The sequence below is a fragment of the Procambarus clarkii genome, chromosome 44 (genome assembly GCF_040958095.1).
Source record: "Procambarus clarkii isolate CNS0578487 chromosome 44, FALCON_Pclarkii_2.0, whole genome shotgun sequence".
NCBI classification, from domain to species: Eukaryota; Metazoa; Arthropoda; class Malacostraca; order Decapoda; family Cambaridae; genus Procambarus; species Procambarus clarkii.
In genome coordinates, this window is record NC_091193.1 from 4,514,081 (window position 1) to 4,529,806 (window position 15,726).

At 44.3% G+C, this 15,726-nt stretch overlaps 1 protein-coding gene across 1 annotated transcript in view; it reads right to left on the reverse strand.

Annotated features, from left to right (window-relative positions):
• LOC123745233 (heat shock protein 75 kDa, mitochondrial) overlaps positions 1–15,726 on the reverse strand; it is a 117,092-nt gene that overhangs the window by 14,177 nt on the left and 87,189 nt on the right. The window contains exon 4 of the mRNA XM_069300431.1: positions 4,937–4,979. Coding sequence (XP_069156532.1) covers positions 4,937–4,979 — 43 coding nt within the window. The remainder of the gene's footprint in view (positions 1–4,936; positions 4,980–15,726) is intronic.

The following is a 15,726-nucleotide window of genomic DNA, read 5'->3' on the forward strand; positions in this document are numbered from 1 at the left end:
GGAGGTGGCATGAATAAGTTCTTGAAGAAGAAGGCGGGCATGTTCAGGGAAAGGAGATCCCGAAGTGTTGAACTGGAGAAAGTGAGATAAAGAATGAGGGAGAACTTGCTCAGCAAGACAGTCTTTAAGAAACCTGAGCTGGTTCTTTCGACGCTTGGCGGCAAGAAGGGAAGATTCAAAAGCGCGAAAAGGCCGTTTGAAGGAAGGTAGAGCATCAAAGAAATTAAACAGAATAAGACGCGTACGTGTGGTATCCATATGCAGGCGATGAGTCACAATAACGTGGCTGAAGTATGTTGACCAGACCACACACTAGAAATTGAAGGGACGACGACGTTTCGGTCCGTCCTGGACCATTCTCAAGTCGATTGTGATGAGGTAGGGACAGGCAATAAATAGGCAAGAGAGAGCTGAGGAGGAAAGTCAGGTGTAGGCGATAGTAGTAATGAGAACTGCAGCAGGCCTATTGGCCCATACGAGGCAGCTCCTTTTATAACCACCGAAGGAGATAGTAATAGGAAAAAGAAGAGGATAGCAAGGGAGCGTAGGAGAAGACAATGAACAGAAAAAGGGAGAAGAGAGAAAGAAAGAAATGGAAGGGGGAAAGCTTATCTTAAGTCACGTTTGTTAGAAAGATTAGAGCATTTGAGTATATACTGTGAAAGGGAAGAGTCCACAGCAACAAAGCCAGGACTCAAGTTCATGTTGGGTACATTGTTTATAAGAGCCGATTCTACAAGACGGCGTCTGTGTAGAGTAGAGGCAGGAAAGATTATTTTGGAGGAAGACCAATCAATGGGATGATTAGAATCCCTCACATGGCAGAAGAGAGCATTGTTAGTGTCTGCAGACTTAACACTTCTCTTGTGTTCTTTAAGTCTGTCATTCAGTGTACGGCCAGTTTCACCAAAGTATTGGAGAGGACAAGATGAACAGGAAATAGAGTAGACACCAGCAGCATTAGAAGCAGTGTGAACTTGATTGCTACGAAGTGTGTTAGTTTGTCGAAAGGCGAGTTTAATGTCAAGAGGACGAAAGGTATTGGTAAAAGTTTTGAGTTCAGATATGAAGGGAAGGCATAGTACAGTGCTACTAGTGTTGGAAGCAGGTTTAGGATGAAAGAAATTTCGTTTAGCTTGAGAGTGGGCACAGTTGATGAAATGCAAAGGATAACCAAGGCGAGAGAATGATTTGTAGATAAAGGCAATTTCAGAATCAAGAAACTGAGGGTCGCATATGCGTAGAAATATAGGGTCGCATATGCGGAGGAAGAGAGAGACGAGGACACTTTTCTTAACAGAAGGAGGATGGTAGGAAAAGAAGTGAATGTACATGCCACTATGCATGGGTTTACGGTAGACAGAGAAAGAGAACCCAGACACAGAGCTGTGAACATGAACATCAAGAAAAAGAAGGAGGGAATTAGATTCCCACTCAACTTTGAAATGAATAGGAGCCAGATTGTTAAGAGAGGCGAGGAAAGGCTGGAAAAGATTAAGGTCATGAGGCCATTAAGCAAAAATGTCATCAACATATCGAAGCCAGAGAGAGGGACGAGTATCAATAGAAGGAAGAAGAACAATTTCGAAGTATTCCATGTAGAAATTAGCAAGAACAGGGGAGAGAGGGGAACCCATAGCCACACCGAAAGTTTGAGTGTAATATTTACCGTTGAAAGAGAGAGAGTTAGATTCAACACAGAGTCTAATGAGATCGAGGAAAACGTCAGTGGGAAGTGGGAGAGGAAGGAGGCCCTCTGACGCCTTCTGTCTGAGGAAAGAGAGAACGTCATCGAGCGGAACATTAGTGAACAGAGAGTCGACATCAAGACTAAGCATCTTACAAGAGGGTTGCAGGCGCAGTCTTTCTATGAAGTCCTGAGAGTGACGAAGGTGGGCAGGGGAAAAAGTGCCAAGGTAAGGTGTCAGGGTTTTAGCGAGCCAGGAGGCAAGAGGATAGCTGACAGAGCCCCGTGAAGAAATGATAGGACGAAGAGGAACACCAGGTTTATGAGTCTTAGGAAGACCATAGAAATAAGGAAGAGAAGTTCAGATGACACGGAAACGTTTAATGAGATCAAAGTCAGGAGGGCAAAGACTAGAGAGCTGTCTTAGTTTGCGGTTAAAGGAAGTTTTGAGGCGATCCAAAGGGTTAGAAGTCAGAGGAGCATAAGTGCGAGAGTCAGAGAGCAAGACATCTGCTTTTCGGAGGTAGTCCTCACGGTCAAGGACAACCACCGAATTGCTTTTGTCGGAAGGAAGGATAAGAAAAGAGTTGTTAGATTTCAGGGAGGCAAGGGCAAGCTGGAAGCGACGAGGAAGGTGGTTATTTTTTAGAAAACAAGCTGTCAAGAACGGGGATAAGGGCCCCTCTAAAGGCAGACAGGTCCGAAAGAGTACTAGAGTTAGAATTGACAAACCTGTCAAAGGAAATAATGAGATCAATGCTGATCAATGAGAATGGTCCAGGACGGACCGAAACGTCGTCGTCCCTTCAATTTCTAGTGTGTGGTCTGGTCAACATACTTCAGCCACGTTATTGTGACTCATCGCCTGCATTTAAAATTACGAATTTGTATACCCAACATATGCCAAGTACTGATAGTGGCGTTTGGTCACATTTGTCCCAAACCCCCCTTGCAGTTTTCAAAATATCCAAAACATCCCAATTTCGAGGCATGAGCCATATTTTGGAGCCAAATTTTGGCTCTCTGCACGTATTCGCAGTTTGAAATTACGAATTTATATACCCAACATATGCCAAGTTCTGAAAGCGGCGTTTGGTCATATTTGTCCCAAACCCCCCTGCAGTTTTCAAAATATCCCAAACATCCCAATTTCGAGGCCTGAGCCATATTTTGGAGCTAAATTTTGGCTCTATGCACGTATTCGCAGATTGAAATTACGACTTTTTTTACCCAACATATGCTAAGTCCTGAAAGCGGCAGTTAGTCACATTTTGCACAAACTCCCCTGCAGTTTTCGAAATATCCCAAATATCCCAATTTCGAGGCCTGAGCCATATTTTGGAGCCAAATTTTGGCTCTCTGCACGTATTCGCAGATTGAAATTACGACTTTTTTTACCCAACATATGCTTTTTTTTTTTTTTTTTTTTTTTTTTTTTTTTTTGAGATATATACAAGAGTTGTTACATTCTTGTACAGCCACTAGTACGCGTAGCGTTTCGGGCAAGTCCTTAATCCCGCGTGTCCTTGGAATACGATCCCCTGCCGCGAAGAATCGTTTTTTCATCCAAGTACACATTTTACTGTGGCGTTAAACAGAGGCTACAGTTAAGGAATTGCGCCCAGTAAATCCTCCCCGGCCAGGATACGAACCCATGACATAGCGCTCGCGGAACGCCAGGCGAGTGTCTTACCACTACACCACGGAGACTGCAATAGAAGGACTGCTAAGTCCTGAAAGCGGCAGTTAGTCACATTTTGCACAAACTCCCCTGCAGTTTTCGAAATATCCCAATTTCGAGGCCTGAGCCGTATTTTGGAGCCAAATTCTGGCTCTCTGCACGTATTCGCAGAGACCCAGCGTGTCTGCGAATACGTCTATAGCGTGTCATTTCTGCTCACACTCATCTCTAAATGAAATGATTACAAATATTTCCCAAGACATAAACTGCCTCATCCAGCCCGCCTCTTCCCTCATTACAAATCCACAAACCCACCAACAATCCTCCAACTTCATGGGAAGGTCAAGCTTCCCATGACCTTGGAGTCATTGGATATGGGTTTGTGGATGACCTGACCTAGCAGTTTATGCCTTTGGGGAGATCTCACCCCCCTTCCTGGCATATGCATTAATGATGTATAATGCATATGCCAGCCAGTCCAAGTCTAATCTTAAGATTATTCTCCTATCTCTCAATTTATTCTTTACCTACTCTTCACAGCAAGTCTTTGTCACCCACATTGAACAATATTCTAAGTCTTCACTACCCCAAAACTTGCCTCGCCACCCAGCTTTTACCTTATCATACATCTTTGCTACCCATCACTTGGTTTGTATTAAACATTCAAGGTTAAATGTTTGCCCTTGATCACCTAGAAGCAATTGAGGATACAGATGTAAGCTGATTGGATAGTCGCGTTCTGAGTGTAAACTAGTAGAACGTAAGTCAAGAAACTGCAGATGGCCTATTGTCCTGCACGTGGCACTTCCTATTTATACGTGATCCAGTAGTATGATCCACAATCGATTTGAGAATGGTCCAGGCCGGACCGAAACGTCGTTGTCCCTTCACGTTCTAGTGTGTGGTCTGGTCAACATACTTCAGCCACGTTATTGTGACTCGTCGTCTGCACAGGATCCAGTAATTTGTTCCACGAATCCACAACCCAGTTACCAAACCAGTATTTACCTAAATCTGATCTTATCTTCATTTAAAGCCTTATCAATAGCTTCCTTGTTATGCCCATTCATCCACTTGTTTTTCATTCAGTTAAGGTTTTTCCAACATCTCTTCATACGGAAGCTTTCTAATTTGCGGGATTAACTTTGTCATCCTAACTGACGTGTTCTAGTGAATTATGTCCATTCTTTAGCATGGTGATCAAAACTGAACGGCATAATCTAAATGGGACCTAAAAGCAATACGTTAATATACCCAGCCGACTTATTGCTAACTCTTCTATAAATAAATCTATGGGAAAGAAAAGCTCTCAGCCTGCTAACAAGAGTGTACAAATCCACAAGGGCCGGGACGAGGATTCAAACCTGCATCCGAGAGCATCCCAGACGCTGCCGTAATCGACTGAGCTACGACATGGTCAAAAGGAGTTGAAACCGAAGTTCTCCTGAAATTACTGGATCCTGCAGCCTCTCCGAGGCACAAAACAAGTGTTAGTGTAACAAGAATGTGAAGTTTTCTACGTCCATCTAGTTCTACCCGCTCCTCCCCGAACTAGTTGTTAACTTTACCTTGACTCCTCTGATCCAATACTTGTCCACACGTGCCACACTCCTGAAAAAATATTTTTTACATATATTAAGGGCAAGTATAAGTAATTATCAAAAGAATGCACCAAACCAGGAAGGCTATGTAGCACCAGGGTAAGTATAAACAGTTTATTTCAAATACAATCGAGTAGGAAAATACAATTATGAATTTCAAGAACACTGGAACCAATCACTGGAAAAGGTGAAATTGCAATGGAGATTAATTACAGATTGTATCAACAATAGCGAGTAGGCAAGACTGATAAGACTGCAATAGCCTAACGGAGTACATTTTTGTCTCCGACTCATGAGGCTATGGTTAAGCATCAATGTTCTTTTAAAGTTACATAGAAACACATTACCTTATTAGGGTCTTCCACTAAAACAAACCTTTAGCTAACCTTAGATAAAAGTACTGTGTATTGTTAATTCATATAGCTGTCTATTGGCCTAAATTATATAAATAACATGTTTAAAACCTCTTAAGTACAGTATATGGTCTCTGAGCACTAAACTAACGTTAGAAGCCTAGTGATTACATTGTCAAAAATTACCATTTACAGGTGAATTCATTTTACATCGCAGAGTAAACAAGATGCAAACAATTAACATCTTCCATCTATTAGATAAACAATTATCTAGTCGTCCCTTCACTTTCTAGTGTGTGGTTTGGTCAACATATTTCAGCCCCCGTTATTGTGACTCCTCGTCTGCAATTATCTTCCCCATTTATCTGCACAATTGCTATCCTGCTATGACCACTCCATCGCCCTAGTCGTTAACACTAAACAATCTAGGGCGACTTGTTGCTGAACATTATATGCCACCTTTAGCTTAGCTACAAGACACCGTGTACATATTATGAAACTACCTTTAATGTCATAATGCAGCAGTTTGCGCGCTCAAAATACAGATTGACAAACTCCTCAGGAACCGTAGGGGAACTTTTGACAAACCGCCGGCTTCCTGTTGCCGTAGATGGCACCATGGAGAAATGGTGGCCCTCTGGTAAATTTAAGTAAATATTACCTAGGAGTTATGATGTACCAGCCATTAAACATCTGGGACTCACAGTTAATATGAAAACAATCCTTAAGAATAGTTAAACGAATCATTGACTTAAACGAACAACATTGAATATTAAACTGTAAGAGTCTCTTGTGGCCCCATCTGGCCTACTGTGTCCTAATATGGAAACCTCACTTCAAAAACACATCAATGATTTTCCGCTTTGGATAAAGTTCAAGACAGCAACAACAATCAAGCCAGAACTTGTTCAACTGTCACTACCTCGAATCTTTGAAGGACTAACACTATAAAAGTTTAAATTGTTATAGATTTTGATAGATAAGCCTATAAATTTTCCTAGAAATTACCTACTTAATATTATCTGTTAAATTAAGGACCTGCCCGAAGTCCTATGCGTACTAGTGGCTTAACAAGAATGTAAACACATAGGGCTATGTACTCCTTGTCACCTGTCCTCTTAAAAATAGCGTCGCTTTTGGCCGTTTACCCGTATGGCCGAATATGGACGTAATTTGAAAATGAAAACAAAATGAAAATAAATTTGGGATTTTTTTGTCAACAACAATAAGTTAAGGGTCCTCTGATAGGTTAGGTGGGCAGGAAATTCTCATAAAGTTTCAAAACGTTATGAAAAATGTTAATGGAAAGAATCCTCTTCTAAGTTTGCCGAGTAAGCCGGACGTACGACTCAAACAGAAAACGGAACAGTGCGTCACTTTTGTGAGTCAATTTCATTTCAAATTACGACCAAATTTGGCCATAGCGCCGCGCATACCAGCCAAAAGTGACGTTAGTTTTAAGAGGACGGGTTGATCAGAAACCCAATATAACTTGTAGTTATATAAATAAATAAATAACAGCCGAGGCCTTTGTAATACTGACCAAGTTGGAGGTCATTAATACAGACCACTTCTCTAAAATGTCATATTTGGCACAGACAGGCTGGACAACAGCTTCAAGCTCAACAAGCCACAATGTAACACAGAAAATAGATGTGTTGTTTCCCCCATAGGATTATTAACCCATGAACCCGCTTAACCACTGAAGTCGTAAATGCCGAGTCATTCCTCTTGTTCACAATATACACAAGACAAATCCTCAATAAAGTAAGAGGGAGGGGGGGGGGGGGGAGTAGGAAGGCTGACCTTTGACACGACGCCGCCGTCTTGTCCCCGTCGAGGCCACTGTAGATGGTGGCCTGTAGGTCAATTCATCATAGGAGCCCTTCTCCTTCCATCATTCTGAATCATGCTCATCATACTAACCTGCACCCCCTCAATCCCCCCCCCCCACCATCTTCACACAATCTGTGGCCAACATTTTTCGTTTCATTCAGATTTTCATCAAAATATGTCGAAGATTTCTCTTTGGGTTGTTTTAAGGGGCCTGACAGCCGAGTGGACAGCGCTTCGGATTCGTAATCCTGAGGTTCCGGGTTCGATCCCCGGTGGAGGCTGAAACAAATGGGCACTTTCTTTCACCCTGATGTCCCTGTTTACCTATCAGTAAATAAGTACCTGGGAGTTAGACAGCTGCTATGGGCTGCTTCCTGGGGATGTGTAAGAAAAAGAAGGCCTGGTCGAGGACCGGGCCGCGGGGGACGCTAAGCCCCGAAATCATCTCAAGATAACCTTAAGATTGCTGGCTAACTACTGGCATGGCTATTAAGGCCACCACAAGCGCCCTAATGACTTAACTAGCGGGTACACCTATGGCTGCCACCTGACAGTCACACCTATATTTTCTCTAAATACATATAATATACAAAATAATAACGAATAACAACATGAAGTACACACCCCGAACAATCCTTCCTATATTATGATTGATTAATGATATCTGTAACACATTTATTTTTTGCTCACTGGTAATCAACGTGACCCTTGCCAGGCGGCGGCTGGTCGACAAATGAGCCACACATTAAGAAGTGGGATTCCCAGACGCGCCACTCACCCTTACTTCACCATAATATCTAAACTGTCAACCTCTAATACAGTTAAGCATCTGACCACCAGAGGCGCTAATGGTTCCCTGTTATTACGCCATCCATATAATGATTGTTCTCATTATTCATTGTTGCAACGTTTAAATACATTCAACACACTGTAGTGACAGTGTCAGATGCAGGCGATGAGTCACAATAACGTGGCTGAAGTATGTTGACCAGACCACACACTAGAAGTTGAAGGGACGACGACGTTTCGGTCCGTCCTGGACCATTCTCAAGTCGATTGTGAAGAGGAAGTAGATACAGGCAATAAATAGGCAAGAGAGAGCTGAGGAGGAAAGTAAGGTGTAGGGGATAGTAGTAATAATGAGAACTGCAGAAGGCCTATTGGCCCATACGAGGCAGCTCCTATTATAACCACCGAAGGAGATAGTAATAGGAATAAGAAGAGGATAGCAAGGGAGCGTAGGAGAAGACAATGGACAGAAAAAGGTGAGAAGGGAGAAAGAAAAGGAAAGAAAAAGAAAGATAAATGGAAGGGGGTAAGCTTATGTTAAGTCACGTTTGTTAGAAAGTTTAGAGCATTTGAGTATATACTGTGAAAGGGAAGAGTCCACAGCAACAAAGCCAGGACTCAAGTTCATGTTGGGTACATTGTGTATTAGAGCCGATTCTACAAGACGGCGTCTGTGTAGAGTAGAGGCAGGAAAGATTATTTTGTGGGAAGACCAATCAATGGGATGATTAGAATCCCTCACATGGCAGAAGAGAGTATTGTTAGTGTCTGCAGACTTAACACTTCTCTTTTGTTCTTTAAGTCTGCCATTCAGTGCGCGGCCAGTTTGCGCAAATGAAATTTTTTTGACCATCATTGTTTGCTGTGATCGCCAACATGGTATTTAGAAAAAGTTGATCTGCTGCTGACCTCTTGCTAAATCTCTCCAATAAGTGACATTAGACGCTGGATGAATCATAGATCAGCAGTGTTGTTGATCTAAATATAGCAGGTGCATTTGAGTGGGTCTGGATTAGTAGGAAAGCATCACACACTAACCCCTATCAGTCACCATTCTGCAATATAAAAAAAATCCCCCATGCTTTCCACATCACTTGTAATACAGGAAATATGGAGTGGATTAACAGGAATGAGAGAGTACCAAGTCAGAGAGAGAGAGCTGAGGGTCAAGGAAGTCTATGTTCCCACTCTATTACAGGCCAAAACAAAAATTCATACCTTGGATTAATTTCCAACTGAGGCTGCCAAAGTGAGTATCTGGTCTCTTCGGGTACTGTGTAAATTGAGTGCGTACGAAGTGTCTTGCTGCACCCATCTCTTCCACAGTGATGACACATGGATGCGACTCCAGACGAGAAGTAGCCTTCACTCCCCAACATCGTCCAGCCAACACAGTTTTTAGCCAGTCCATAAATTCATTTGCTTGGGAACGACGAAGACTACTCTCAGCTGACACTGTAAAAAAAAATTGGACACAATTTATATGTTATATGCAATAAAAACCCAAAGTTGAATTTAATGAAACGCCATTTTCTGGGTGAGACCTGGAGGTTCCCCGGAGCTTACTAGGCTGATATGCTAATGTCAGCCTTTGGCATCAGTCATGTGTATGGAGTTCTGTGGGCCTACCGGGGATCACGAGGCAGAACCTGGCCCCCTCAGAGAGGGGGCCAGGCATGGGGAGCAATGGCCTATAGAAACCCTCGTGTGGTTGGAAGCATTCTATGTCTGCCATCGACCAGGTCAGGCACCCAGAAAGGTAAGCATCCCAAAACAAACCCCTATTCTGGTGAAATTATTGATACCACAAGCCGAACAAGTGGATAGAACTCCCCCTAAAAGAAACGAGCATGACGTCACACGTCGCCGTGCCGCTTTCTGCACAGCTGGTGGGAGCCTCAGACCCCCTACGCCGGCTATCCACCCTTCAGTTCTGAGGCTGGATGTCAAAACATGCAAAAAACGGCCGACCAGAGGGAGGGAGGGATGCCGGGGAGCCTCCGGGTCTCGCCCAGAAAATGGCATTTCATTACATTCAATGCTGGTTTTCTGGGGGGAGCCCCTGTGGCTCCCCAAAGCTCCTCAGAGCTACTTACCAAACGACAAAAACATGAGGGAATTACCCCAGAGGCAGTTGGCACTCACCCCTCAAAGCGAAGTCGAGACAACTGTCTGCAACCATCGACCCAAAGCAACACAGGCCTCGGATCATTGACCAAGTAGCGCGCTGCCAAGACCCTGTCCGACCGCCAAAATCTCCGCACCCGAATCTCGGCCCAAGACATGTTACCGAAGACGGCAGCTGTAACACTGTAAAAGTGTTTGGTTTAGTTTAATACATATATAGAATATGAGTCAGAGACAGGGATTTGGGAAGGCACCAGTTGTCTGCCGGAGATCTCACACCCTCTAAAGAGTTAATGACCCCAAGTGACCTGAGGTCAGATCATGTGAACTTCACCTTGCCTCTGCTAATCTCATAATTGGAGCCTGGTAGCCTTCAAACATGCCGACGTTTAAGGAGTGGCTTGGTAGAGTGCCGGAGGCTATCTACTTGTGGGCGGAGTTAGTTACTAGGGTCCCCAATATATACTCGGAGAACTATCGATTCGAGAGGAATAGGAGACCAGCCAGCGGAGCAGAGCAGAGGCCAGCCGTCGAGATAGGCCGTCACCAGACGGGGGGGGGTGATGCTGCTTGAAAATTGCAGACTCCCCTCATCCCCTCTCTATTCAACTTAGACTCAGTCCTCGGTGAGTGAACATTTAGGTGACTTGGTCGTGTTTTACAAGTGTTGTGTGATGATCAGGGGCAGTCAGTTGTAGTGTTCTCAGATTCTTGGAGGATGACTCACTTTGAATATTAATCTTTAACATTTTAATTGGATTGCTTAAGTTATGATACTTATCATGAAAAATATAATTGTTGAATTTATTATTTAAATGGACTTTATTTTGTTCCCTAGAGATTTTGAGTTGAGGTGAGAAAGCCTCTGTGGTTACTGGTTTCATGGTTTGGAATGAGTACATGATAAAGATGGGACCATACTAATAATGATCTCTTGATAACATCTTTGGTGAATATTGTGATACAGACAAGTTCCATTCCTTGTCTTGTATGTAATGATCATGAATGGATGGTGGCAGCATTTCGTCTTCTACTTTCTACTCTTCTTCTTCTACCTATCTACACCTCTCCCTCCACCCCTCTCTAAACTCTCACTTTCCACTAATGACCCTCCTCGCTCCTCCCACCTCTCTCCCTCTCAACCCAAACCCTCACTAATTACTTCACTATTCATTTCTTTCCTTTCGTTTCCTCTTATACGTTTGTGGCAATGATTCTGTATTCTAGAGTTCTATCTAGAGTTTCGGGTAACTGATCAAGTGACGTCGCCTTGTAGTCTTAGCACCTAGGTAGTCGAATACCTAGGTTACAAGGTGTTGAACGAGAGAGGTTGCCTTAGGAACTCTGGAGGTGCTCTAGAATAGTTAGCTAACTGAGGACGGGATAACGGACTAGAGAGAGCTGTTTCCCCCACCCCCGTTACACAGCAATGAGCAGCAAACTTACGAATGACGTGGCCAGGGGGATAGACCGTAGGCTGGCTAGACCGAATAACCCTACAGACGACCTGGGAGACTCGAACCCTGAAAAAGGGAAGGAGGGAGACCGGATCAACCCAAAGCGAGTAACCCGACACAGAAGCCGTGGCGCGCAAATGACGGTGGAGAGCCGCAACCAGACAACACATGATGCACCCACAGCCTGACCAACCAAGCATCAACAACCCAAGGACCCCTCCGGAAAGCAGCCATCTCATTCTTTGCCAGAAAAGAAGAAGTGGGACAAACTGCAAAAGTGCTGGTGCAAATCCTGAGGCATTACGAGCAGGGCAAGTACAGTGTCGACCCATTACAGATGACGCCACCCCAGGTGGCACATGCAACCCGGCCTCAGACTCCACCTATGGCCTACCTCGACCAACTCATGGGCATAGCTCTCTTCCTGGCCAGAGCAGAGCACCCGGACATTCTCTGAGAGCCAATCTGGAAGGAGCTCAAGGAGGCTCAGCAAGCCTACGACAGAACCCAAGTGCCGACAGGCCCGAAGGTAATCCACCACAAACAATGCCAACAGCGAGGGAAATAACATGAAGCTGCAGCTCACTAACTTTTGTGTGAAAGGGCGGAGCCAAAGATAGGCATCAAGGGGCTCAAAGTCGAGACCCTTTAAAACCTAGAACACTTTCCCAAGTCCACGCCACTCCAGCATGCAGGGATCGGCAAAGCCGCGCCAAGAAAAGTGAGAAAAACAATGGGGTGTCAGCTAGACAGAACGACCGAAAAACCTTGGACTGTACCAAATAGGATAAGAAGGACCTGAACTCAAAACAGGCCAGGGCCAAAGCCAAGGAAAAAACTGGGCCACACAACAGAAGCTCATGCTCCTCCAAAGGGGAAGACATGAGGACAGAAACCTCCAGAAAGATGCCTACCCCCAGGGAAACCCAAAGGAACCCCGAAAGCAAAATTGAGAGGGAGTCGAACCCAAGTCTAAAAACGTACAGGTATGAAATATCCCACTCCTGCATAAAAATACCATGCATGAGTATGAAAATATCCCACCCCAGTAGGAGTATGAGTAGCCTGGGAGAAGCTTCGGCACAGCTTGTTTTAACAAAATAACTGGTCACACAGACCACAATGCACCCCACCAACCAAAACACTTCCAAACCAAGGAAAAACAAAGTCACAGATTTACTTATTAAAAGCTTTAATATATTTAATTTATTTAATAACACAGATTAAAGGTTTACCTTAAGGGCGAGGACCACCACAAGTGAGGAAGCCCCCCTGAAAGGAGTGTTGACTGAATGCCCCCAGGGAAAGATAACCTTCACCATGCAAGGCTAGTACTTACAGAGCGCACAGGGAAGGAAACCCTGAGCACATGCAGTTCCAGTACACTAAACTCCTGGCTCACGCACACATCCCTATAGGAACACACACCCTCAAAAGCAAAAACACCAAAGAAAACGGATACCAGAGCCAGAGCAAAGTGACTACCAGGCCCGGACATCAGTATAGAACTAGACTCTGCACGGCCTGGCTGACCCAGGCAGGTGGGTGGGGGCAGACTAGTGAAGAAGGGGGGGGGCAGACTAGTGAAGAAGGGGGGGGGGCAGACTAGTGAAGAAGGGGGGGGGGCAGACTAGTGAAGAAGAGGGGGGGGGCAGACTAGTGAAGAAGAGGGGGGGGGCAGACTAGTGAAGAAGGGGGGGGGGAAGACTAGTGAAGAAGGGGGGGGGCAGACTAGTGAAGAAGAAGGTGGGGCAGACTAGTGAAGAAGAGGGGGGGGGGCAGACTAGTGAAGAAGGGGGGGGGGCAGACTAGTGAAGAAGAGGGGGGGGGCAGACTAGTGAAGAAGGGGGGGGGCAGACTAGTGAAGAAGGGGGGGGCAGACTAGTGAAGAAGAGGGGGGGCAGACTAGTGAAGAAGGGGGGGCAGACTAGTGAAGGGGGGGGGGGCTAGTTTTACAAAATTTTGTTTTCATTGTGGGGGAGTTCGTTTGGGAAATTTTAGGCTACGGTTTCGTTTTAACCATGCGGTAGTCTGTTTTGATTTGCTTATCTTGCTAGGAGCCTTCCCTTGGATGGTGGAAAAGATGATAAACTTTACATTTATTTAAAGTGTTCACAGGCCATTGCTCCCTGGTCCTCTCTGAGGGGGGGGGGGCAGGATCTGGCTCATAGTTGTTTTGTTGTATAAGATTCGCTCCTTGGAACAAAAAGTTCCAAGTAGCACGGGCTATGGTGAGCCCGTAGTGGACTTTTTTCTCATAGTCCACAGAAGGTCAACAGAACTCTGCAACTGATGACACCTAGTAGTATGGCAGTTATTCAGTGTGATAGCTTCAGAGAGCTGACAATTTCCCTCACAGAAAATACAATAACAAAAGCAGTATTAAAAATCAAATTAATGATTTGAATGCACTTGTGTGCAAAGATTCAATGGCCATTATGGAATTTTAATTGATCCAGATTGTAGATGAATGTAGACAATTGGAAAATTACGAGAACAGAAAATTATGGGACACCAGTTATTTCACATTAATATACAAATTAAAAGAGGAGGGGAATTAGCAGTAATATCAGATTTATTTTAAAATTTTCACCAAAGAATGAATAAAAACTTATAAACATAATGTTTTTCTATGTCGTTTTAGCAGCCAGTTAGAGAAGTTATACAATAGTTGTTAAGTTTCTTACTTCCTTCGTTATCAACTGCTTCTTTATCCTGACGCATTTTTTTCTCTACAGAAACAATTTTCCTGTTAGTGAATTCCCGTAGCTGCATGAGAACTGCTTCATCATAGGCCTCGTAGCAGAATAACACTTCCACATTGCGTTCCTGCACAGGAGAAAAAAGAAACACATTAACTGTTATATCCTCAGTATCATAATTCTAAGAACTGTCCAGCATTGCAAACATAACTAAATTATTGTATTGAGTGGAACACCTTAAACCTAAATGGTTCAGAGATTAAGGTGTGGATGAACAAGTAAGTCTGTTTTAGACCTGGAACAGTTCCACACCAGCTAGTCTTAGATGATATAACTACTATTTGAGTCTTATTATTTCCACAACCTATTTTTTTCAGGGGAAAGCCCCTAATGGCTCCCTGAAGCTACTATACTGATATAGTACCAAACTACAAGGTGCCATCAGTTGTGGAGTTCGTATTGACAGAACCTGACCCACCTCACAGGTGCAGGGAGCAAAGACAGTTATGAAAAAAATTATGTCAACTTATTTCTGTTTGCCACCACCAAAGCAAGGCACCTAGAAAATCAATGCAACAAAATAGACCACAGCCTCAAAACCACTAAATGAACAACAATGTAAACAAACAATTGAAAATTCATGAAACTTGAGCTAGCTCATTTGCCCCCACCTCCCTCAACATTTGGGGGAAGGAGGGAGGCAGTCAGGTGTCCGCCAACTGCTCCACCCTCAGTTCTAATGCTGAGATGTATGTGCCTAGTTCCTCTCTCATTGTTCTGGCTCTGGTCTTGGTTTCAGCTCAGTGGTGTTTTGCCCTCGAGGCTTTTTCTGTGTATGGTTGTGCAACGTGAGCCAGGAGTTTAGTGTTCTTAGAGCTGCATGTGCCCAGGGCTACCTTCCATGTGCGCTCATTAAGTGCTGTCCTTGCGTTGTCAGGGTTCACTCCCTAAAGGGGTCTCCTTGCTTGTGGTGGCTCTCGCCCTGAAGGTAAGCTTATTGTCTTGGATTGTCAGTCTCTCCTTGGGTCGAGTGTGTTTATATGCTGGTGGGGCGCACTGAGGTAGGCCTTCCAGATTACCATACCTGGTTTGGTCTGCTATTCTCCTTTGTTCCACGGTCGGGTATCTTGAGAGTTAGTGGTACTTAATTGGGAATTCGGTCCTTTTATGGCCTTTATTTTTCATTGTGCCCTCATTCCTCTAAGGGGGGGTTTATTTGTGCCATTCCTGACTTATTAGGTTTACCTAGTGTCTAGGCATGGATGTTCCCTTTTTTGGTTTCTCTCTTGCTCTTTCTGGTGGTATTGGGTGTTAATAGGGGAAACCTATACAATTATATAGGAGTTACCACCATGGCGATAACAGTGCCTGGGCATACCTGCAGGGAACATTCACCCTGCAAGCCCTGGAAAACCTCTATGGGTTTGGTGGTCCTTGTGATCCACCCACCATCCCTGCTCTCACTTCGAGCAAATTTCTGGGTTGCGCACCAT